This window comes from Seriola dumerili, unplaced genomic scaffold (genome assembly GCF_002260705.1).
Source record: "Seriola dumerili isolate Sdu_G_001 unplaced genomic scaffold, Sdu_1.0 BDQW01000531.1, whole genome shotgun sequence".
NCBI classification, from domain to species: Eukaryota; Metazoa; Chordata; class Actinopteri; order Carangiformes; family Carangidae; genus Seriola; species Seriola dumerili.
In genome coordinates, this window is record NW_019174786.1 from 1,305,556 (window position 1) to 1,331,160 (window position 25,605).

The 25,605-nt window shown below is 41.8% G+C and overlaps 2 protein-coding genes across 2 annotated transcripts in view; one reads left to right on the plus strand and one right to left on the minus strand.

The window, feature by feature from the left end:
* actn3 (actinin alpha 3) overlaps positions 1-10,547 on the plus strand; it is a 34,994-nt gene extending 24,447 nt beyond the window's left edge. Inside the window, exons 7-21 of the mRNA XM_022764074.1 lie at positions 284-365; positions 910-995; positions 1,249-1,341; positions 1,971-2,201; positions 2,763-2,910; positions 3,456-3,606; positions 4,592-4,700; positions 4,960-5,100; positions 5,796-5,978; positions 6,741-6,875; positions 7,372-7,551; positions 7,643-7,789; positions 8,092-8,157; positions 8,436-8,594; positions 9,055-10,547. Of these exons, the coding sequence (XP_022619795.1) occupies positions 284-365; positions 910-995; positions 1,249-1,341; positions 1,971-2,201; positions 2,763-2,910; positions 3,456-3,606; positions 4,592-4,700; positions 4,960-5,100; positions 5,796-5,978; positions 6,741-6,875; positions 7,372-7,551; positions 7,643-7,789; positions 8,092-8,157; positions 8,436-8,594; positions 9,055-9,213 (2,070 nt within the window). The 3' untranslated portion in view covers positions 9,214-10,547. The remainder of the gene's footprint in view (positions 1-283; positions 366-909; positions 996-1,248; positions 1,342-1,970; positions 2,202-2,762; positions 2,911-3,455; positions 3,607-4,591; positions 4,701-4,959; positions 5,101-5,795; positions 5,979-6,740; positions 6,876-7,371; positions 7,552-7,642; positions 7,790-8,091; positions 8,158-8,435; positions 8,595-9,054) is intronic.
* LOC111235582 (serine/threonine-protein kinase D3-like) lies at positions 2,834-22,315 on the minus strand. Its single transcript, XM_022764075.1, has 20 exons — positions 22,244-22,315; positions 21,641-21,818; positions 19,040-19,178; positions 17,956-18,087; positions 17,668-17,822; positions 17,370-17,565; positions 16,644-16,727; positions 15,803-15,950; positions 15,291-15,414; positions 14,368-14,445; positions 13,923-14,133; positions 13,702-13,727; positions 13,552-13,624; positions 12,905-13,011; positions 12,646-12,807; positions 12,245-12,343; positions 11,890-12,157; positions 11,469-11,554; positions 10,937-11,102; positions 2,834-2,862 (listed from the first exon to the last, which is right to left on the minus strand). Exons 2-19 carry the CDS (start codon positions 21,794-21,796, stop codon positions 10,965-10,967), a joined length of 2,382 nt encoding a protein of 793 aa, XP_022619796.1. The 5' UTR covers positions 21,797-21,818; positions 22,244-22,315; the 3' UTR covers positions 2,834-2,862; positions 10,937-10,964.
* Positions 22,316-25,605: the final 3,290 nt, after the last annotated feature.

The window sequence follows — 25,605 nt, forward strand, 5'->3', positions numbered from 1 at the left end:
GAATTGTGTTCCTTTTCTGTGTGGATGAATAGCAAAGATGACAGCGGCCATGTAAAATTTTTTTGACGTATTGGATTCAAAACAACGGAACAAACAACAACAGCGCTTATTGTTTGGCTGCCAAAAATCTTTTAAGATTGAAATGTTGCTTTGTTAAATCTCTCTGGAGCTGTCAGTTCAGTATGTGAATCTCAGCTTCCTTCCTCTCAGTGCGGATGGTGACATTAGCTGTTGTTGTGATTCTTGTGTGGCCGTGTTTGACAGTACCTGTGTGTGTCTGTAGGATGACCCCATTGGTAACCTGAACACTGCCTTCGAGGTGGCTGAGAAGTTCCTGGACATCCCCAAGATGCTTGACGCTGAAGGTGAGGCTGAAACAAAATCCTGAAACAACAATCAGACTGAGAAAACCTCTGGAGGGACTCGTCTCTGTGGTATTAGCACTGACACACACTGACAGCCTCCACTGCAGCACAGTACATGATAGAGGATGGTACAAGGACGAGAGGTCCTTCTTACTTGGAACTTATCTGCATAAAAAACTGAATGCATATTAAATCACTTTAAAAGCATCTATTGAACCTCAGAGATATTTTATAGGTAAATCTCCTATGATTCATAAAAACAACAGTAAATCATAATCTTCTTTATTTTATGCTATGTGTCATTCTATATTTATATTCTTATATTAATAAACAAACAAAGATAGATTTTAAATCATTGTATTTCTTACTTATACTTTTTTAAAAGCTAAACTAACAAAAGTACAGTGAGGTCCTGACCTGAGACCACTCCACTGTACATAATAAGATATAATTAGGTATAATAATAATTTGAGTTTATTAGGGATGGCCATTCAAAAACTTCTTATAATATTTTAATATTATCCTTGATATTTTTTGCCCTCAGATATTGTGAACACACCCAAACCTGATGAGAAGGCCATCATGACCTACGTGTCCTGCTTCTACCACGCCTTCGCCGGTGCTGAGCAGGTCAGAGAGTATTTCATTTTTTTTATTTCTTACACTAATATTTTTAGTGTCTAATATTTTAATCCCACTGTGGGGTATTTTGATCTTGTTGCTTTGAGTTTAATCTTTTATGTTGATATGCAATCCCTTTCTAATTGATGATACAAGAGCAGTCTTAATGAATAAATGTGAGAAATATTAGAATTTTTTCTTTTCTTTTCTATTCTGCATTGTAAATTTTATAATAAATGTTGCTACCCTCTCTCTCTCTCAGGCTGAGACAGCTGCCAACCGTATCTGCAAGGTGCTGGCCGTCAACCAGGAGAATGAGAAACTGATGGAGGAGTACGAGAAGCTGGCCAGCGAGGTGAGAAACAGCTGCAACCAAATACTCCCACTCTCAGTCTGTACTGCACATCCTCCTCTGCAACAACACTTTAATGTTCCCTCAGGTTAAACTCACAGCTTCTCTCTAAACTTTCTGATCCTCCTACTAACTTTAAACGACACGGCTCTTCAATCACTGCAGGCAAATCAATAGTGTGATGATGAGTGAAAGACCAAAGTGTCACAGTAACAGAAACTTTAAAAGAGCAGCCGAGAGCAATATACATACACAGTATACAGTCTTACTTATAGCCAAAGAACACAAACAGTTAAATTTTATGATGGTGTGATATCAGCTTGTGAAGCAGTTTTTTTGATTTCTGGATTTGTAAATAACTGAAACATTTCAACGATCAGTTATCAACATTTGTTCATTTTCCTTCCCTTGACTGAATCATTTCTGCACCTCGAGAAAGATCAATGTCAACAGCCAACTGACAGAGAAAATGTTGTAATCCTTGTGTAATTTTGAAAATACTAAATATAGAGTGATAGTGAGAGGACAGTAGGGTTTAAGAAAAATCCTCTATACAGGTTATAAAGACAAGAACAAACCAAACTCTCTGAATAATCATTTGAATAATCCTCACATCTCTCCGGCATCTCCAGCTGCTGGAATGGATCCGCCGCACCATCCCCTGGCTGGAGAACCGTGCAGCGGAGCAGACCATGCGCGCCATGCAGCAGAAGCTGGAGGATTTCCGTGACTACCGTCGCATCCACAAGCCACCCCGCGTGCAGGAGAAATGCCAGCTGGAGATCAACTTCAACACCCTGCAGACCAAGCTGAGGCTCAGCAACAGGCCCGCCTTCATGCCCTCCGAGGGCAAGATGGTGTCGGTGAGCAGGACAGATTTTTAGCTTAGTGTCATTGTTGCTGCACAGCGTCATTGTGGATTTACAGGCTTCCACATCAGTGGAGGGTTACTTCCTCTTTTGTTTTCCATCCCTTAAAGCTTGTAAAAGCCTTTCAAAACCCCCACGCTGTCATCCGACAAAAGTAAGGCTGTTCTCTTAGTTCCTAAAAAGTTGACATCACAGAGACACAAAGTCTTCACCCAACAACAGAAATTGAAAGTCATCAAATAGAAAAAAGCTAGAAAGACTGACAAAAAGAAAAGTGTTAGATAGTTCACTTTTAATTCAGCTGAGATGCAAATAGAAGCATGATTTCATTTGGCTCATAATAGAATAATCTTTTCTAATTTCCCAGTGATTTACATACATATGAAAAAGTTCTGAAGGCATACATTTTTATTAATCACATTCTAAAAAGATACTACTTCAAGTCAGTGAGTCAACCTCCAAATCATTAATTCCCTCTAACGGGTGCCAAAAACTGGTGAAAATTCTTCCTCTCAGTAAATCAGAGTGGTGATAAAACCTGTCCGTCTCCTCCAGGATATTGCCAACGCCTGGAAGGGTCTGGAGCAGGTGGAGAAGGGCTACGAGGAGTGGCTGCTGACCGAGATCCGTCGTCTGGAGAGACTTGACCACCTGGCTGAGAAGTTCAAGCAGAAGTGCTCCATGCATGAGTCGTGGACTGGAGGTAAGAACAAAATAAAATCATGAAAGAAGAAACTTTCAGGATGTTTGGCTCTTTCTGTTTGGAGCTTTCATATTCATAATGACTCTTATTTCTCTATTTGCCAAACAAATGCAAGTCAGATGGAAAGGAGACTTTAATTAAAAGTAGACAAGTGAGACCAAAAGTAGTTTCCTGTCTGCCCATATCTTCCTGCTGTCACCCTAAATAGTATTCCAGTGAATTTTGACCTTTTGTAGCTTCTTCCTCCCTCATATCACCTCCATTTTTTGAGTCTTGAGTCACTCTACACTGTCTAATAAGGCAAACATGTCACAGGATAATCATAAAAAACAGATAAAATCATGATAAATTACATGGTTCAAATGTTGTAGAGTTATAAAGTAATTTATGGGGATAATGAAATGCCTAGGTGATTCAGAGAAACAGGGTAACTGTAGTGGAGGGAGGAAGATGTGAGAGCTGTACAAATTTAAAAGCTCGTCACCTTTTCCCTATGAAGAGGAGCAATTTAAAATGTTGCCACCGCTAACATCTGCGTGTTTCAGGTAAGGAGGACCTGCTGTCCCAAAAGGACTATGAGTCAGCCTCTCTGATGGAGATCAGAGCCCTCATGAGGAAGCACGAGGCCTTCGAGAGCGACCTCGCCGCTCACCAGGACAGAGTGGAGCAGATCGCTGCCATCGCCCAGGAGCTGAAGTAAGACGTAGGGGCGAGGGGAGGGAGGCTGGGAACTGTGCAAGTGTTTGAAAGTGTTGTGTGCTGGGAGAAGTAGTGGGAAGAAGTAGTTCACATTTTGCGTTGGAGTTCAGTGTTCTTTGGGATTTGTATTCAGTATTTTATTGGTGGAAAAATAAAGTAGACATGTTGGGGGTGGGGGCTTTCTAATGATAAGGTTGTGGAGAGAAACATGAAATAACTGCAATAGAGAGCAGGAGAAATGGGAGGGAACGAGAAATAAGAGGAGAGATTATGTTAATTTTAGGCAAAAGGGCTGATTTGGAAGCTGTAGGAGGTACAGGAGAAGAGGAGGAGGAGGACGAGAGGAAGAGAGGGCCTGAAGTGCTTCAGGAGTCCTAATGGCCGGGATAGGAGAACAGTGAAGAACAAAAGATGCAACAGATGAGTGTAAAGCATATTAATGAGAGGGATAAAAAGATGAAAGGAAGGTTCATGAAAGAGCAGAAACCTCTGATCTCACTATTTCCTTATTCCACACCACTCCTCTGGGCTTTTTTCACACATAGTTTTGAGATGATCTCTTTGATGCTACATACAGTATAATATGAGCTGTTCAGCACCATGATGCTGAATATGAATGCATGCCACCCATAATTTATCACCACTTTAAAAACATATGTCCTCAAAAGCAAAATGTTCTCAGATGACCCTTCAATTGCAAGAAAGAGTAAAAATCGAGTGTGTAATGGCATTAACTATTCTAATGTAGTGTGATTACAGATATTTGTAAAATTAATATGAGTAACTTCAGGCATAACAGCTGTAAACCTCCCGAACTTTGACATTTTTACTTTTATTTAAAAATCTGTCCATGTTTCTCACATACAGTTTCAACTCCTGTCGGACAGGAACCTAATCATTATAAATATAAATTAGATAGAAATCTGGTTGACAGTCTGTCATAAATCACCAACGGTGCTTTTTACTCTCCCGTCTCCTCCAGTGAGCTGGACTACCATGATGCTGCCACAGTCAACGCCCGCTGCCAGGGCATCTGTGACCAGTGGGACAACCTGGGCACCCTCACCCAGAAGAGGAGGGACTCACTGGAGGTAAAACACACACACTCAGCTTTGTATATTCAGTTTTTGGGTTGTAAAACTCCACTTAATTATATGTTCACATATCTGTATTCACATAAAATTTTTCAGAAATTAGTAGAGTTAGATTTGAAAGAAAGAAATCTAACCAAATCATTTAGTGAGATGTCAAAAGAAATGCCCAGGTGACCACAAACTACAGTCCAAATAACTCATTTTGCAACTGCCCACACCTTCGCTTATGAGTGTGTTTGTGTTACTGTGTCTGTAGCGTGTGGAGAAGCTCTGGGAAACTATTGACCAGCTGTATCTGGAGTTTGCCAAGAGGGCGGCACCCTTCAACAACTGGATGGACGGAGCCATGGAGGACCTGCAGGACATGTTCATTGTCCACAGCATTGAGGAGATCCAGGTAAACCCAGCACCATGCATACATGAACACACACACACACACTACATTTGAATATATGTAGTTTTTATCTTTCATTTGTAATTACTGTGCTGTCAGTTCTGTTCAGGTTTAGATATTCAGTTTTTATCCATAGAAAATAATTCAAGTCTGAGGTCTGCTTTTCTCTAATTGACACAGAAACCTTGAACCTGCTGCACTAAATCTGAATTGCCTTGAAAAGCATAAAAAATTTTAAACACTAGTTCACATTTACACTGACAGGAATCTATTAATACTGGTAATTGAAACAATACATCAGTGTTCCCGACTGGCAGATTAATAATTTGATGTGTCAGTCCCCAACAGACAAGGGTCAGAAAGTTCAGGCATTTGACACGTGATAGTCGGCTGCAGTTCAAGATTAAATTCATGAGCTAACTTCTGACTCGGAAATAATGTTTCCATTTTGTACAGTTGCACATAAATGGACTACTCCCAGTCAATTTGAAAGAAAAAAAAAGAAATGCTATATAATGCAAAATATAAATGTTGCATGAGGACACATAAATCCTGTATGAAAACGCTGATCAAAGCAGACTTAGAGAATATTTTACTGTCCTCCATGGGATAAATAACAGCACAAGAAACTGGAAATTCAAATACTGCATCTTCATTGTCTAACCGTTTATTTTCCTTTCCTCTGATCTCCCGCACAGAGTCTGATCACCGCTCACGACCAGTTCAAGGCCACTCTGCCTGAGGCCGACAAGGAGCGCATGGCCACCATGGGCATCCATAGCGAGATCCTGAAGATCGCTCAGACCTACGGCATCAAGCTGTCCGGAATCAACCCCTACACCAACCTCAGCCCCCAGGACATCAGCAATAAATGGGACGCTGTGAGTCGAATCGGACACAACCAAGAATCATTATGTGGTATTCACAGTCAAGGAGCAACAATGGGAAATAACAAATTAATAATTGCAGAGGATAATTTATCCAAGACATAGCCCTTCGAACTTGCTTTTATTCCTGGTTTGTGTACATTGACGTTATGTGAACAGGAAATGTCAAGCTAACTTACTCTGTGCGTTGTATTTGGTCATCTGGCTAATAAGTACAGTACATACATAGCGACAAGTCAGAAATAGTACAGTACATTTAGGTTATAGCGACACTGAATACTGCTGGCTGCGAGCCCTCAGGGGAAATCAAAATAGCTGCAGAGCACAACCTGTCAGTGCAGCTGCAGTTTGACACACATCAGACAATCATGTCATAACTAGTTGGTTCATTACTCAACAAGCTTGACTGGAAAAAAAGGACACGTAATCTGAAAACATCACTAAATTTCTATGGCTTCTATGTTTACTATATTTTACTGAAAGAAAAGACTTGATTTGCACCGTCTGGTGATGACATTAAACTATCAATCGCATATAACTTGTTGCTAAAATATCTTTTGAAGTTGTAAATGGTTTTAATTGCGTCTTAAGAGTTGCACTAGGAGGACAAGAAGCACATTTATCAAAACCTTTGGTAGCTTGGTTACACAGTGGTTGCATGTTTTTAGTATTAAAGGGCTGTCATTTACATTTTCACCTGTGCTTAACTCTGGGGAAGATTTTTATTATACTATTTAACGTGTTTGTGTTTTGCAGGTGAAGCACCTTGTGCCCCTCAGAGACCAAATGCTCCAGGAGGAGGTGGCCAGACAGCAGGCCAACGAGAGACTGAGGCGCCAGTTTGCTGCCCAGGCCAACATCATCGGACCCTGGATCCAAACCAAGATGGAGGTACGGTGTTTCTGTTTCCAGTTTTACCTCATGTTAGGTGATGTCAGATTCGACATGAAGGAATCGCTGCAGTTGCCAAAATACTATAAAAGGCACTTGAATATTTATTTGGGATATTGGTGCATATAGAATACTGACAACTTTTGTAGCTTTATTATAAGATGACAATTTGATTCTAGTGGTGAAACACTGTCGAGCATGGAAAACAGACATTAAAGGCACATCAATAGAATATAAACAGAATATAAAACACACAAAATAATAGAACAAAGCAACACAGTAAACACATGCTCCTATGAGTTTGTAACTGTCAAACAACTTAAAGTTAGTCTTGATGGGTCCTGTTATACAGGAGCAACAGGACTGCATGTAGGTACACACAGGTAAGGTGCTGCGTCTAACTGCAGATATGAAAACATGTATTAAATAGCTGCATCTCAGGACTTGATTTCACTGACATATTCTCCTTCTGTTTCCTGTCTCTGCAAACCTGCAGGAGATCAGCCATGTGTCAGTGGACATCGCCGGCTCCCTGGAGGAACAGATGAACAGCCTGAAGCAGTACGAGCAGAACATCATCAACTACAAATCCAACATCGACAAGCTGGAGGGAGACCACCAGCTCAGCCAGGAGTCCCTCATCTTCGACAACAAGCACACCAACTACACCATGGAGGTACAGTAAACTTCAACCACCTGACTTCACATTGTCCATCTTTTTTCTTGTTTAACGGGGGTGTTAATCTATTCTCCCTCCACCACTGCAGCACATCCGCGTGGGCTGGGAGCAGCTGCTCACCACCATCGCCAGAACCATCAACGAGGTGGAGAACCAGATCCTGACCCGCGACGCCAAGGGCATCAGCCAGGAACAGCTCAACGAGTTCAGAGCTTCCTTCAACCACTTCGACAGGGTGAGGTGTTCACTGACTTCAAGTTTGTGCTAGTGTCAGTAGAAAGGTACTGAAAGTAATAATAAGAAGCAACACATAAAGAACAGGAAAGCGCCTTTATTTTTTAAACATCAAAATCAGTTTGACAGATGTGCACACGTCTTTTTTTCCCCCTTTTCTAGAAGTGTCAGGATCACTAGGATCCTGACACTCGGTGTTGTAGCACCAATAAAAAATGAAGACGTGGGCCCCTGCACCAGAGATCCTGCTGTATTATATCTATTTGTTCCATTAGTTAATCCAGATGTTTTTTTCCTTTGCAGAAGAGAAACGGCATGATGGACCCAGACGACTTCCGTGCCTGCCTCATCTCCATGGGTTACGATCTGGTTAGTGCAAAGTCTGAATTTACAAAACGAAAATGACTCTAATATCAACTTGACTTGTTTAGCTTGATATTAATTTAATTTTGTTTTAAGAAATTTAAAAAATCTTGGTTGCCTCCCCCTGTATACACTGAGTGGATATGAAATAGTGGGAGGACAGAGTTTCACCTGGAGTCACTGATTAAAAATGATCAGATTTAAAGGTCACGTCCTTGATGGTACCGACTAACTTGTTTAAATTATATAGGAAAGATGTAATACATCCCCTTTCTCTCTGACAGGGTGAGGTGGAGTTTGCTCGTATCATGACCCTGGTGGACCCCAACAACACAGGCGTGGTGACCTTCCAGGCCTTCATCGACTTCATGACCCGCGAGACCGCTGAGACGGACACCGCAGAACAGGTCATGGCCTCCTTCAAGATTCTGGCCTCAGACAAGGTAAGTCGCCAAATACAGCGTCCCATTAGCTTCACACCGAGGAATATCTAAGCTAATAATCAGACCCAACAACTTTCCAGCGGACATATAAACAGTAATTACATTTTTACAGACAAGATTTAGTTGGAGCAGGATTTGAAGACAATCATTGATAACATCATAATAACAACAATGAGAAAAATGCCACATTTCCCTTTAAATCTGGAGTGATATCAGTTTCTCAGTTGCTGTTTTGGCTTGAGAGTGAAACACTGGTAACTAAATGATGAGCAGTTAAAATTTAAAGTACGTCCGTTGCAAAATTCAGCGTGTGTGGAAATGTCAGTTGAGAGAAGGCCCTCAGCTCCTGGCCAAGTCAACATTAGTCACTGGTCTTATCTAATCCTCACTGATGCATCAGTGGGTTTGTGCTATGGGCCATTACAACTCTTCAACTTGTTGCCTCTATAAATCTCTCCAGAGTTACATCACAGTGGAGGAGCTGCGCAGGGAGCTGCCACCCGAGCAGGCCGAGTACTGCATCAGCCGCATGACCAGGTACATCGGAAGCGACAGCCCCCCCGGCGCCCTGGACTACATCTCCTTCTCCAGCGCCCTCTACGGAGAGAGCGACTTATAAACACAGCTGCTTCTCTTCACCTCCTCCTCTCATCCCTTCTTCCCAGCTCCCCCTATTTCTCCTGTTTGGAGAGAGCAATTTAAACCCTTCCACTGTCCTTCTATACGCTTTGTTCTTATCATCTTTTCCTCTTTCAAATCTTAACTTCCTCCCCCTTTACTCATCCTTCTCCCTGCTCTTTCCATCCCCCGTAAACACTGCCTAGAGAGGGTGAGAGTAGAAGACTCTGCTCAAATCTTAGAAACTATGTTTGGACTGTCCCTCATTTCTTTTCAAGTGCCTTTAAAAACCAGAAGTGAGGCGGGTATTGCACTGAACTTATGTAAGCAGCATACATATAACATACCTGCCTTCAGGAGATGTTCAACAGAAGGTGGTGATGAGGGAGAAAGAAGTTTTAAAAAATCTTACATTGAGCAAAGCCTCCTGCTCTCCGCCCTCTCTCTGAGATGACATATTTTTTTGTAGAAGGGTAATTAAAGAAGAAAACATGATAAAAAAGCTGGTTGGTCAGTTGGCTTGGTTGGTTGTGTATTTGTGCAGATGCATGCTATGTTGAAGTTTAGAAATGCAAATGTCTTTGTGAGTCTCTGACTCTTCCTTAATCTCACACAAACCCAAACCACATCGTCAGTAGCCTGTTAACAGTTCAGTCAGCAGAGGAGCGAAGCGAGTCGAGTCAGGTGCTACAATGTTACAAAGCCAGTCGAACACTGAAAAATCTCACTCTGTAAAAAAAAAACAAAAAAAACCTCAGCACTGTGAAACCTGAACGTTAGCAAAGATTAAATTTAACCTGGAGATCTCAAACCCTTAAGAAGCTCAGAAACACACGGAGGATGAATGAGAGCACCTAAACCGAAGCGCTGAATATTAAAATGAAGACTGCAAACAGAGAGAGCAGCTCAAAGCAAAGCACTGTGGGTAAATGTAGACAAAGAAAGGGCCATGGCCGGATGGGGGACTCAAGAAGGAAGACAGAAAGGCAAACTGTTATGGCCAGAGAGAACGATCCCACACACCTCTCCCCTCTCTATCCACGCTCCGTGAGCTACATTTAAAGTGACATGGAGGAGGGACACAGACAGAGAGAGGTGTCGAGCAGTGAGAGACAGGGCATCAGGAAAGTTGTGGACTAAAGAAGAATCGATACTGTACGTGGGACCATGGCAGGCCTATGTCAGTGAGGAAGCTCATAGGGTTTTGGTCCCATTTTTAAATGACAGGTCGGCCATGATAACCAGTGTGATTTGACTCGCGATGATTTTTTTCTTATCTGTGCTCCATTCTCCTCATCCTCAGCTCATTCATTCACTGACGCCACAAAAACTCACTTTCACACAGTTCAAGTTTAAAAACTACAACTTGGAATAAAAAAGGAAAATTATATTACTAAACAGCAGTTGTTTGTGTTGTTTTTTCATTATGTTTACAACTAGATAAAGACTGATCTGTGATTTTTTTTTCTCCTGCATACAAGTAGAAATAATTGTGCTGTGGCCACTTGAGCTTCCTGCAGATTCTTTCATTTATCTTCCTGTTCCCACTACAAACACCTTAATTCTAACATTGGTGACCACAGAAAACTGGGATGTTTAACAACCTACAAACGCTAAGAAAACTATAATTGGTTCCCTGCTCTCCCACAAATTCAGGATTTCGAGCATGAAGCGTGTCTCATTTCTGGTTTTATCTACGCTGCACAGACTAAAAACTGTCCGACCTTTAAACCCTTGTGCTGAGGTCACGTGTCAGCTGAGGTGGGAGGGGAAATTCAGGCCTCTCTCCTGGGCATAGCGTATCCAGCGCTCCTCGTCCCCTTTGTGTGTCAGATACCTGCAGCCCATCCTCTGCTCGAACTCCCTGAGGTCGCACCACAGCTGGAAGTCCTGCAGGGGAGACACAGAGGATGAAGGAGAGCTGACATGATGGAAATGTTCTCGAGTCAGCGTCAAGTCTAAAATAAAATGTTTAAATCCTAAAAGATATTTAACACATAATTCTCTAAATTTGTTTTCAATTCAAATCAGTTTTTGTTCCCTAATTTTTCTTAATAATACTGGTGTACATTGAAATTGAAATAATCCAATCTAAATATATTAGGAAAATTAAATTCTATTAAATGAATAGACTGATAACATACATGGCTTTTACAATGAACGATATCTTTGCCAACATCAGTGCGTTCAGTAAATCAAACTGGGATGTTAAAGTAATATAAAATGAATATGCCCTCAGTGTGTCATGTATCTGACCTGCAGCCAGGTGTGTCCCAGAGCTTTGCCCACACTGAACCTCCTCCTCACCGACACCTGCAGCAGGTTATTGATGAGACTCACCGCTGGAGAGAGAGAGAGAGAGAGAGATAGAGAGAGAGAGAGAGAGGAGAGAGAGAGAGAGAGACACACACACACAGACAAAGAAGTTGTTTTAAAAGTGGTGCACTGGAGTCACCCAGTGGCCAACAGGAGAAAACAGGTGACCCTATATTTAAAACATGCTAAATATTTCAACCGGTTTGAATGATGCAGTCAAAACAAACATGAAGTGCAGGGTTTTTAATGTTTCACTCACTGTTAACATCTTAATAATGCAATGAGGAGCTGGAACATGCTGATTAATGGAAAGAAAATGAGTGATAGGAGGTTAAAAAATATGAATAAACAAAGTTGTTACCCTCCAGTGAGGTGGAGGCCCAGGTTTGTCGCGGGTACATGAAGGCAGCGTTGGTGATCTGCTGCCTGATGTCCTCGTCCTCGTTGAAGGGGAACGTCCCGCTCAGGCTCACATACGTGATGACGCCCACAGACCACATGTCCAGAGAGCGGTTGTAGCCGCAGCTGCTGATCACCTCAGGCGCCAGGTAGGCCGGCGTCCCCACGACCGAGCGGCGGAACGACTTCTCGCCGATGATGCGGGCGAAGCCGAAGTCGCACAGCTTCACCTGCAGCACGGAGAGCAGAGGTGACTCAGGAAGATGCTGTGACAACTTGCTTCTGCTGGAATTTGAATAAAAATCATAAAGTCCCACCTGAGGAAAGGGGTCTGCAGAGGCCAGAAGAACATTCTCAGGTTTGAGGTCGCAGTGAGCGATATGTTTGAAGTGCAGATAGCGCAAAGCCTCAAGGATCTGCAGCAGACACAAGCAGGAGACGGTACTTATCAGCCTCATGCAGGAGGAGCCTCAGAAAAACATTCCTGTTCTCATGGTGCTGGGTCCCTGGACTGAGGAACAGCTGTCAGCACTAAAATTACTCAATTTATTTCTTATTCAAATATTCGCAACTTTTGAAGGAGAATTTAAGTAAAATTTATAAAACATAACTTTGTCTTTTATTAAACTTTTATTGTGAAAGAGTCAGTAAACTGTAAAGACATGGACTCATCCCATCCCTGTAATGAGTGTTTAATGATCAGTGCTGGATCTGATACCTGCATAACCAGGAAGCGAGTGTTGCGTTCAGGGAGTCGTCCTTTCTCACTGGACAGAATCATCTCCAGCATGTCTCCATGGAGCTTCTCCATGACGACAAAGACGTGCTCGACGGTCTCGAACATCCCCTCCAACAGAACCACACCGGGGTGCGACAGATTCTGGACAAAACACACACACACACACGCATTACGTGTTACAGAAAATAAAAACACTACAGAGCCAACACGCACACATGTAATGAAAATGTATGTGTACCTGCAATATGGACACTTCGTTCCTCAGCTGTCTGTCTTGTTTGGTGGGGAAACGCGTCTTGTCGATGACTTTGATGGCGACTGGCCGACCCGACTTCCTGTGAGTACCTGAGGAGTGAGAAAACACTTTTTTTAATAAAACTTTAATCAACAAAAAAATGCCTCACTAAGATTAAGGAACTCAGATACAACACTTTAGGTGCAGCTCTGCGGCCTGGGTTTCAATATTTTCTCATTCTAAACCAATCAGTTCCTCTGCATGAATACATTTTGGAGTCACTTTATTTCACAGCTTCATAATTCTCCGCTTCTTGGGACGTTTCCTAGAATGAATTTGGTTTTAATTAAAACTTCAATGAATTCATTTCTTCGTGTTCTTCATTAACTGCTGCCTATAGAGTCTTTTCATCAGTGCACGGGAAGTCAGCTGAATATCCAAACAGTGTCAGACTGTCTAAAAGGAAGTAAACAATCCATCATGAATAAAGAAAGAAGATTTAATTAGAAAATCTGCCAAAAAAAACAAAAAAAACTGCTTAACACTAACAAAAACTAACAAATACCAAAAACCTTTTCTCCACTTTTCCTATAATTTGTATCCTTTTAAATATTGTTCCTGATCTAACCATGGGGTTAAAACCAGCTCACCTCTGTACACCACTCCAAACTGTCCTGAACCCAGCACCTCGTCCGTAAAGATCTGGTACACCGAGCTGATGTCCTGAAACACAAAGTGACACGGTGAGGTGTGACAAACAGCTCTTCGGGAAATTCAGGAGTGAACCAGTTGATGCTTACCGTGCTGTCTCTGTGTGAATGATCATCTGGAAACAGAAGAGGACAGATACCATCATACAGATGGAAGATAATAATAATTATTGTCTAACAAACACTTGATATGATTCATTGCTTGTTTGTTATTTAACCTTATTAAAAAGTTTGAGTTTATGTTCCATCATCCTCATCAAAACATAGTTGGTTATATAATCTCATTATGTTTGATGTTATTCTCGTCTCACCGCGGTTGTCGTCGTGTCCCTCGCTGCTCTCCACGGGCATCAGACCCTGATGGATGGCGCTCTCCCAGGCGGGCCCGTCCTCTCCCGCCACCACGCAGTACACCAGCGAGGCCGTCACCACCTCAAAGGAGTGAGCGCTGTCGCCCGGCAACAAAGGCGTGGAGAGCTGGGCGGGGCCTCGGACCTGCAGCACCTGGGACAGAGGGATCTCCTGCAGGAGGAAGAGCAATACTGTATGAGGCGATTAAACTAAAGGTGGTTAAACTATGGGTATTAGTTTAAAAAACATGTGTTTCCGCAAATCAGACACCTCTGATGTAAAGAAACCATTCTGACTCATTCTTGTGCGACTCAGCTGGTGTCATTAAAGGTCAATCTCACTGTATAAAGCCACAGAAACGTGACTCAACTACTGAATCGTTTGTTGCTAATGAAGAGCTTTTACTTTGTAGTACTTGGTGCTGATCTCGTTCTGGTACAGAGTGATGCTCTTCCTGTCCAAGATCCAGTAATGACGTTTCCTCTGGGAGAAGAAAAGACAGAAATAATTAATAATTCATCATATGTGTGGGAAGTTAATGACTTTGAATAAGTTAAGAATCAGAACAGACTTTCAAGCTTCTTCTCAGTAAACTCCACATACTGGGTTGACTGGTTTGACTGAGCGTTTGTGGCTGACTACGTTTGACCACTGGGCTCACATTCATATCTGTGTGTGTGTGTGTGTGTGTGTGTGTGTGTGTGTGTGTGTGTGTGTGTGAAATAATCTGCTTCAAAAGCTTTAAACAATAAGTTAGACATCGACTCAAAAACCACCAGGCGTCAGCAGTTGAGAAACACCTCTGTGGATCAGATTAAGTGTTTGGTGTGGCCTCATTACATCATTCAACAAAACTGTGACACCACTTGTAACAACACAAAAAATGGCTCCTACTGCATATTTAAACAAACAGGTATTTTAGCTCCCAGATATGCAAACAAGGACAGAAAAAAGCAAAAAAAAAAGTGTGATTAAAAAAATTGAAAGAAGGATAATAATTAAAGACGTGCATGTGAGTATTTTATTTGATTTATTGTTGGGTTGGTCAGAGCTCATTTTCATCTGCAGTCTCCACAGGTCACAATCAAAAGGTTTAGACTCTAATGTCACACACACTAAAACGTCACAAGCACATTCACAAATCTTATACCATAAAGACGAGCTGGATGTAAAACAAATAGAAAGTCAGTGAATGTATTTTTTCCCCTATAAAAGAGGATTTACCAACAGAATCACTAACAAAACAGCTGCAGCTCTTTATGTCCGAGACATCCTGAAAGACATTTGCACAGAGTTTTAGTTTTAGTTTCAGTAGAAGTGTTTCTCACCAGCATGTCAGTGTTGGTGTGGTGCAGCAGCCACCCCTCTCTCAGGACTCCACCGGCTCTCCTCTTAGTGTGATGCACCGACTGGACGAGCCTCATCAGAGGGATGTTGCTGCTGAAACACGGACTGGTGGAGGGAAGGAGGACAAACGATGAGAGGAAGTGAAGAAAAAAGGATCGTTTTGAGACTCAAACTGAATTTGTCACTTTGCTTTTTTCACTGACAGAGCCGTTGTGTTTTGTCAAAGTACCTCCTGAACACCTCCAGGGGGCAGCGTGTCCCAAAAGTTCCCTGACCACAACCAGGTTTGTCATGCAGATGTGTGCAGTGAAAGGTGTGTGTGTGTGTGTGTGTGTGTGTGTGTGTGTGTGTGTGTGTGTGCGTTTAGGTGGTACACGACAACAGCTGCAAGTTAGACTGAAACTCCCTGACAAGATCAGGGCATCACCACCACACACCGCAGTCACCTCTCAGATGGGATGACATCATCAGTATGAACTAACAGCCCTCTAACCTGATTGGCTCGACCTCCCTGAACTCTGCCGGCGAGTCACCGTCAGTGGACATCTCGTCGTCAGAGAGATCTAGTGTTGTTATACTGGTGAGCTCTGACTCATTGTCGTCTGGGTCTGGTGGGCAGCTGTGACCAGCTGCTGTGGATTCTGGGAACACATTATGACATCATGGGCACAAAAATATGAGTCATGTGACTGATCATAACCTTCACATAATGTTTTTAAATTCGGAAAAATAGAGTGAAATTGCTTAAATTGCTTGGTTTGGTTCAACCAACAGTCCAAACCCTGAAAATATTCTCTTTAAAGTCAGAGAAAAGTACAAAATTAGAACATTTCAGAAACTGAAATGAAAACATGTTTTACAATTTTTCTTGATCTATGACTTAAATTAATCAAATAATCTGAATTGATGTTAATTAGCTTTAAAAGTGGTTGTTTTAATGGCCCATATTTCTTGCTTTTCCTGATATTATTATTTAAAGAGCAGACAAATTCATACCCTGAGATTTTTGTCATTAGTACAAATATACAAATGCAGTTATACGGTATATTATAGGATCTTAAATCATAATCCTGGTTACCTCAACAGGCTTTGATCACGATCATGCCACTAATCATCATCACTGTCTGGACACATGCGATGTTTCTGGGAGTTTAAAATCAGGCCAAGTCCTGAATCTATCAAATATCCTTAAGGAGGGTGAATCAGCTTTGACTCATCACAGCGTAATGAGAAGATCAGAGCGGGGGCCTGTTCAAAGAACCATGATCTAACAGAGTGACTGTCAGGCCCGGAATAGGAAGTGGAAACGAGGACCTCCAGGGATCGCTGCTCACCTTCGCCGTTGACGCCTCTCCTCTCTCCCGGACAGTCTCTGGCGACTAAAGGCTCGCAGCGCCGGTGGCAGTTAAACCTGCAGTCTGAGGATGAAGAGAGGATGAAGAGAGGAGAGGTGGCCGGTTCAAACTCTGACAGAAAAATAAAAGCTGCTCGGCCACAACATGAGGGCGACACTCATGCGTGTACAAAATGGAAAATGAGAGTGCGAGAATTTAACTTTTAAATGTGATTTAAAGTTTACTTTCCTCCATTCAAATGATTACAGATGTAGTTCGGCCCAGAGTTGAAGCTCTTTGACTCATCAAAGTCGAGGTTTTGTTGAAACAAATCATCTAAAACTGGCCTCAGTGGAGGAACATGTTTAATATGTAATAACATCCACCCAGGAAACCACTGCTGCTGCACGAGTTTTTGCTGACCATATACGTTTAATCTAAACGTGAGAATTTTATCACTGCATCACAAACTTTAGAGCAATAGATACTTGGACATGGTTTTGAATCTTCCTGCAGTAAATGAAAACTCTTTTCCTCCAGGTAAATCATGTACTGCGAGAGGCCTCTTCAGTCTTGGCGTAAGAGGCTCTGAGGCTCTCTGTTCATCAGCAGAGCCGACAAAAGCCTCTTGACAAAATGTAGCTCACAAAAGTGCAAAAGAAGAAGCCTCTGCAGTCTCAATCATTGGACGAGACAATCCTCTCTAAAGTTTCTCAGGCGTCTCACCTGAGCACTGCAGCCCCTGTCTGAAGAGCCCCTTGAGCAGCCGGTAGCAGTACTGGCACACGGTGGGTTTGGTGTAGCTGTGGATGTGGAAGGTGTGAGGGACCTGAGCCCTGCTCTTGTCCCCACACCCGACACCCAGCCACACCGGAGGCTCTGCCCAGGACGGAGGCCTGGATGAGGGCTTGGACATGCTGATCTGGTGAAGGACAGGACAGCGGAAGTCATTGGTGAAGATCATCAAAAACAATGTGTGAACTCTGTAAACCCTTTTTAAAATAAACTGCGGCTACTTCCTCACCTCCTCCAGACTGCCTCCCGCCTGATTAGAGAGGGAGTGCACACGGGGTCGTCGGGGAGGAAACAGGGAGAGGCTGGTGCTGACCTGACGCCGCGTTCGACTACAGTCGTTGGGCAACTGGAAGGCGCAACGTTTATGGAAGTCCAATCCACACCCTGGAGAGAGGCAGAGGTGGACAAGCCGCTTGTGGTTCGGTGAAAACGTTTGACCAATGAATAAAATGTCTCACCCGCACACTGGCTAATGACGCTGACTGAGGTAAATAACGAGTAGCGTGAGCAGCTTTACCGTCACATTTTAACCCCTGTCGAACGAGGCCCCACAGCATTTCTCCACAGTGGTGACAGAAAGTGGGAGTCCGGTACGAGTAGACCAGCAGGGAGTGTGGACGGATCCTCATCTCGGTCACGGAGGCTGATACTGAGTCAGATCAACAAGAAGAGACAGATTGAAAACTGAAATATATTCACACTGACACTGTTTGGCAAGAATGAATACTGAGCTTTTAGGACGGTGCTCTACACCTCTGTTTTATAACCATCTTGCATGCAGGGGTCAAAGCTTAGCAGCGTGGAGGGTGCACAGGTCCACATCTGTCTTATCGCATCTGTTTGTTTTCTGTCTGATCGACTTCTCACATCTCTTTTTTTTTTAACTTGTTGCACCCTGTTGATTTTGTAATTAATAGTTTATAGTTTAATTACCACATGGAATAAAACATAAATTACTAATAAAACATAAACATAATTTAAAAAGTTAACATATTTACATTCCTGTGAAATACATAATATTATAATTTCCAGCTGTTCCTGATGTTGTCATCAATCAAAATTACCTGTAAGTAGAAGTGAGATTCAAGTGCCTGAATTTAAAATGAAGCTTTTGACAGTGTTGCTTCTTTATGGCCCAGTTTTGCAGCAGATTTGTATTTCATGAAGTGAAGTGCAGCCAGAGGCTTAAGAAAATAAGGTTTACCTGCCAAAACAAGCTTCACAGGGACATTCAGTAACTTTGTGATGTGTGCCGGCATAAAGAAGTACTGACTGATAACTGAACAGCCTGTGTGGCTCTGAGGAGGATGGAACTGAAATACTTGAAAACAAATTACCTTTAATTTGAAAAATGATGTCATCTCACAGTATTTATGAAAATATCCCTCCAAAATAAGACTTATATTTCTCCTAAATAAGCTGTTGTAACAAAACTATGGCTAGCATGAAAGTCCAAAACATCTGGGATTTGGAAATGTGCAGTGTTGAATGAATGAATTAACTGTGAATCAGCCAATAAAAAAGGGACAATGGGATAAAGAGCCAATAGATTACTGATAGTAAATCCACAGTAAGCTTTTTTTTTCCTGTTGACCCCTGACCTGCGATGATGACCTCGATGAGGTCTCCATCCTGCAGCTCGTCGCGGTCTGTCAGGCGCTGCAGCAGCTGCTCAGAGGCGGGCTGATGTCGGAACAGCAAAATCTTCTCCCCGACGCCGACCACGCTGCAGTCTGGAGCCTGAACACACACAGAGACTCGGGTTGAGATAAGCTCAATTTAAAACATCATTACTTATTCTCACTTTTCCAGCATCATCATTTCTCTATTTATATTTATTTAAAATAGAGCATCAATAGATGAAAAGACAAAAGAGGCTGTTGGTTTGTATCCTGGATGAAAAAAGAGGAAACATAATGCAGGAAAATACATGAGAAAATGAACAAGGCTTTAAACCTCCACTGCACATGTTCCAATATATGTAACTGTTCAATGTGGAAAAAGAGGGAGCGTAAATATTTAGCCAGTGTTGCCTGGTCAGAGAGCAAGAGATGGAGTTGGAGCAACCTGGAGAAAAAGCTCAACATGTCGAGAAAGTCTGTAACGATTCTGTAAACAATCTACAACCATCACAAAGCACGACCTAGTTACAGTTTCCACAAGACAGAAATAAGTGCTTGCAAGATAAAGAGATCAAACATGATACAATCTGAAACGCTGAACACAGTCACGTCCGTCTGTCACTAATGATTTGCCCTTTTCACATCTCTAGCGGTGCAAGGTGGCAAAAGAGAAAACCGCTTCAAAAATATGCAGCACGTTTGAGAAACGGTCCCGAACATACTGTTGGGTGATGTGCCGCAGGTCAGCTGTGGTTCAACACACGACGTGTCTGTGAACAAAGGAGTGAGGAGGCAGAAAAAGAATCAGAGCTCTGCTCAGCCAGTAACATCATCAGCTGGGTCTGATGTTGTTCAGTGATTTTTATCATCTCTAAATCTTGAGAGAGAAGTTTCACAGCCGGCTGAGTGTTAAATCTATTGTCCTCTATGTAACACTTCCTTCTACCCGGACATACAAGCTTTGACAAGCAAGAGGAATGTAATGGGATCTAGGTCTCTGCCCAGGTAGAAGTATTAAAGTCTATATCATAAAATTATACAACATTAGGCATCAATATTGGAGATACAGGGTTTCCACCCAGCAGTGACACATATACACAGTATGTGATATATCTGCAGTAGTGCGCTCGTGTTGTTGGGTTTGTTGTGTACAGTGCACACACACACAAATACACATTCTTCAGACTGCGCTGACCTGCTGCCTGGAAACAACAGATCAAAGCTGAAAGGAAGGCTGGTGTGAGCGCAGCAGAAGAATGTGTGTGTGTGTGTGTGTGTGTGCGTGCGTGCTTGAAACGGAGGGGGAGAGGCTGTGGTTGGAAAGTTTGCTGCGCTCTTGTCAACCACACAGTCCCTATAACAGAGGCAGTGTGAAGACCAGACCTGCACACACTGACAGAGTCACCAACACCTGCGATTCATGACCAACCTTATCTGACCTCGACTACAGTTTCAGTGCAGCATTCAAATTACTGGTTGTAGATTCAAATGCTGCTCTGACAAACCGATAGTTACCACCATGTTAGAAAGTTTGAACTGGTTGTATCACTCAAACTACAAAACATCCCACCGTTCCAGATCTGGTTTACTGAACTGACATCTAACCCAATTTAACAACGCAGGTTATACAAAATGCAGGTTAAATCAGATGTGTGTGTGTGTGTGTGTGTGTGTGTATAATCAGCCAAAACCACTACAACATCCTTCAAACACTGCATCAGTCATCAATGCACAAACACTTAGGGGTTTCTCAAAAGCCACACTATACATAGTAACCTACACAGTCCTCCTTCATGCGCGAGGTGACCTTTTCAAAATCTACTTTACTTCCTGACAGTTTTGACAAGCCTGAGAAACTCGAAACGTCACACAAAATATTTTCCAAGTGGGACTGTGTTAGCAGGTTGTTTTTTTTTTCTTGTTTACCATTTGTTATCACTGATAATGCTTTTGCAGCACTGTAATTGTCAGTTTGGAGATGCTGCAGATTTCCACTGGCGCAGCTGTGGGTTAAGTGCTGTGCCCAAGAACATCCCGATCGCCGTCATCACAACTTTCAACGGCAGATTTTTACCTGCCGCTGTGGGATTTGATCCAGACACATTCTTGTCAAAAGCAAAACTTGTGACTTGCTTGTTACCAACTCCAGCCGTCTGTTGCAGATCCATTCAAGGAGATTAAAACAGGCAGCGACACTAATTTCAAGATAAATCACTCAGCTGTTTTGTTAAAGCGACAACAAATTTAGTGTCAAACCTCCATAAAGAAGGGGGACAGACTTCTTTTAAACAATGATCAAAACTGATGCAAAGATATCCTGACTTTTATTCTCGAACGAGGATTAACCTCTAAAAATGCTGTATCCTAGAATTCCCATAATGCAACTCAACATCATAATGAAATTTTAGTCTCAAACTGAACTTTGTTTTTTTTTGGAAACGCTCTTCCAGCGCAACAGTAAAGCCTAAATACTAAACTAAACACCATGTGTAAGATGAGTGGAATGCCCCTTTAAGGCTCCTCTGAGGCTTCCTTGTCTAATGCCCAACACACTCACCACCAGCCAGATGTTTTGATTACCTTGCGCTCTATGACCTCTGCAGCCAGCCTCTTGGCATGGCGGTAGCTCAGGTTGCTGGCAGGGACTTGAACCACCTCCCTGAACAGGCCGAGCTGGAACTGGACTAGAGCCGGCACCGCGAGACTGGTGGGACTGGAGGGAGCCACTGCGGACATGGAGAGGAAGCCTGTGGGAAAACTGTTCACACAAACAAAGATAGGAAAGAGCAGGAAATGTGATGAGCAGATTCTGGTTTGAGAGTTTTTGATTAAAAATAGACAAAAAGCTGCTGAGGTTCAATGTGGCATTTCAAAATAAAACACATTTTTGGTCACTGTGCAATGGTTGAGATCTTAAGTAATGTTGAGGACATAAACATTTGTACATACATACAATATATATATTTACATATATGTTGTCTACCAACTGCTGTACCGGTTTCTTATTGTTGGAATCACCAGCATGATTAGGTAAATGACTTAATCTTTTCATTAACAATGTTAAATAACAACCATTGTAGTATTATATTCAGGATATAAATAAGCTTCAGAGAGACAATTTCCTGTCGCCACAATAAAAACACTTTAGTACCAACTCAGTATACTTAAAGAGAGTAATCTTACTTTCTAACCCTGGTTCATTCACGCTCCGATGTTTCACCTCAGTCGCAGAACAGTATCTCAACAAGGTTACAGCAGATCACTCTATCAGTGTGTCGCCCATTCTCCTCATCATTTCTGGTGAGTCTGGTTTCCTTTGTGTGGGGTTCAGCTGTCTTTGAGACAGGAAGTTACAGAGAGACACTCACATATATGAAGGCTGTGACAGTGTACGGTTAACACTCCCAGCCATAGCTGTGAAAACTGTCTCTCTCTCACACACTCACACTTTGAAATGGTCAAACCCATTTCCGTTCATGTTCAAAGTCGCCTTTCAGTCGTTTCTGACGTCAGTTATGAGGATGAAAATGTAAGAAACACAGAATCGGTTTGAAAAGTGGAATTTGTTTTTATTGAACCTTTGATAAAATACACATCAGGTTGGCCCCTTCACAATAAGATCCATCATCAGCAATACAGCAGCTGAAATTAGGAGTCTCTGCACATATACATGACCTTCATACTCACAACATTTACCATCCATGGCTCTGAGCACATGTATTAATCTCCATAAATATTTGGACAAGCAGATCAGAGAGACAAGGATCTGATTAATCTTTGAAGCTTTGGATCAAACTCCTCCTGCGACAGAGTCAAGATAAATATTTACAACTGCAGCAGTTTTATTTTTCTCATCTATTTTACTGAGCTAAATAGCGACTTAATGTTCATATATTTATGGAGCACTAACACTGTACCAACCCAGAGTGAATAAGTGACTGATTAATACCGTGACGTATTGATTAGTATTATGCTGTGTGTATTGCGGAGCACTGATGTTTCTAGAGCGTTTTTGGAGACCTTCAACTACAAATTAGTGTTCCACCAAGTTTTTTTACACAACTACGTGGTGTTGAGATTGTGTGTGATTAAAGGAATTTCCCATAATTCCTGCGTGTGTGTGTGTGTGTGTGTGTGTGTGTGTGTGGGTGTGTGTGTGTGTGGGTGTGTGTGTGTGTGGGTGTGTGTGTGTGTGGGTGTGTGTGTGTGTGGGTGTGTGTGTGTGTGGGTGTGTGTGTGTGTGTCATACAGTAAACATACATATAAAGGTTGTACACGAATAATTCTGTACATTATTTGCTGCGAACGAGACTTGAAGCACTTTTCCTCTCCCGATGTCTTTCCAATGCCCTTTCATTCATTTGTTTTTTTTTCCTCTTAAACACCAACTTTTTCCACCTTTGATGCACTTACTTTATCTTTCTTTTCTTAATTACAATCCATAACCTGCGCCACCTTGCACATTCAGAAGCTGATAGAAGAATTAGCACTTTTTAGACTCAGCAATGTGACTGCACCGGAAGGTGATTTCAAGAAGAGTGACTTCGGTTTATTTAGGCACATGGCGATGGTGTGAATGCACCAACGTTGACAAAATGCCTTCACAACAAACCTGCATCTTCTCATTTTTGAAATCACACTCAGGTCGTCTTGAATTGACCTTTTTTTTTTTTTTTTTGACTTTCTTGAATTGGAAGATTTAGAACAAGGATCAAAGAAAGTTGCAAGAAAAAAAAAAAGCATTTTCTGGACGACCTGATCACGGCTGAGTCTGATGTCGACGTGTACATTCTGTGGACAGTTTTCTTTGTATTGGTCTCATTTTGGTGGAGTTCATCTCCTAACAAAACAAAAATCCAGTGTAAACGCCGGCACACCCTACAATCCACATAAAACGTAACATTCAAATAATCAGTTTTCAGGACTTTCAATGTAAAAGCTCAGACTCAAAACGCTTCTGCACAAGATTCACTGAGGATGGATGGTCTCCGGTCGTTTTTGTCAACTGATAAAATCCACCCAAGTCAGAATTAAAAACAACACTGAGGATTGTTCTGTAAAAAAAAAAAAAAAAAAAAAAAAAAAAGATACATAATCAACAACAGTAAATGAAGGAAAAAACAAAAAAACGAAGAAGAAGAATCCTCTTAACGAAAGTAAACATATTGTAGCTGAAGCTCCGCATCAGCTTTGAACATATTTTTAAATGAGGGTTGATTATGCCTCAAACATCCTGCTGTAATGACTGTAAACAAATTATTTTTAACATTTCTTCCACATTTTCCTTCAGTATCATTCAGACCTATGGCTGTTTCACTTTATTTGAAAATGAATCATTAGTGGGAGGAGAAGAAAGCATCGATTATAGTGTTTGATTAAACTTGAAATGATTGATTTATTTGTAAATTTACTTTCAAATGAACTTTCTGCCCCCCCCCCCCATTTTCTTCTCCTGCCGACCGACCCCCGAATCAGCAAGAAAGTTCATTTGAAAAAACGCTGTTTTTGGCTCCAACATGGCTACTAGAGGATCCAGTGAAAAATCATCCCTGTCTGCTCTGTAGATACCAACATGGCTGCTGGATATACAGTAGATATCCATGACTGTCATGCTCAAAGTGCTTTTCAACAGTTTAGACTGAAACTTGATGGTCTGATAGCTTATTCTGAATGTCAGCAGATTTCAGTGATTTGAGGTACAAAATTATCAGTATTTTTGACCTTTTCATTGATATAATTAATTAAGTGCCCAATTCAATATTTCCTTTTATCTTTCCTTCTTTCACTCCTTTTTTTCCCCTTCTTCCTTTCCTTCTTTTCCAGTCTCCCCCCCTTCAGATAATGTAGTATTTTTTCCAACTGAGACTCTTTAACTCGAGAGTGTAAACAAAAAGAAAAAACAAAAAAATCAATGTGCACTATATACAAAGAATGAAATATCAAATAATTTAAAACTGTATATACATAAAAAAACAAAAAAAAACAAGAAGGCAAAAAGTGAGGTTTAAATAATTAGTGCTGTTGTTTTTTGAAAATCCAAGATGTATGTTTTATATTGCTTGTATGTTAAAATCTAAATCGGACTGTACCGTTTTTAACCGTCTCTGATATGCATTCAATGGGTGGTTAGCATCAGCAAAGACTTCATGCTACTGGTGAAATATACAAGAGTGCAAACACCTCTCTGAACTGAAACCTGGGTACATATAGCCTACCTAAGGTTGAATGTCTGCACATGAGAGTGTACGTTGAGCAAACGGACTCGTCACGATGTGGATACGATGCTTTGCTACGGTGCTATGAGTCTAAAACACGAGGCGGTCAGGTGCAGACGTTCCACGTTCTAGTAAGCAGCATGCTGATAAATGTGTGTCTAAATATTCTCTTTCTGATGGATGGCAGCGGTTTGTACAGTGAAGCGGCAACGGCAGCAGCGACTGTGTCTTACAGGATGATGTTTAGTGTGGTGAGGTTTTTTTTTTTTTTTTCCAGTGTTCTTTAAAAATATGCTGCAGGTGCAAGTGTTTGATCTCTGCATTGAGCTT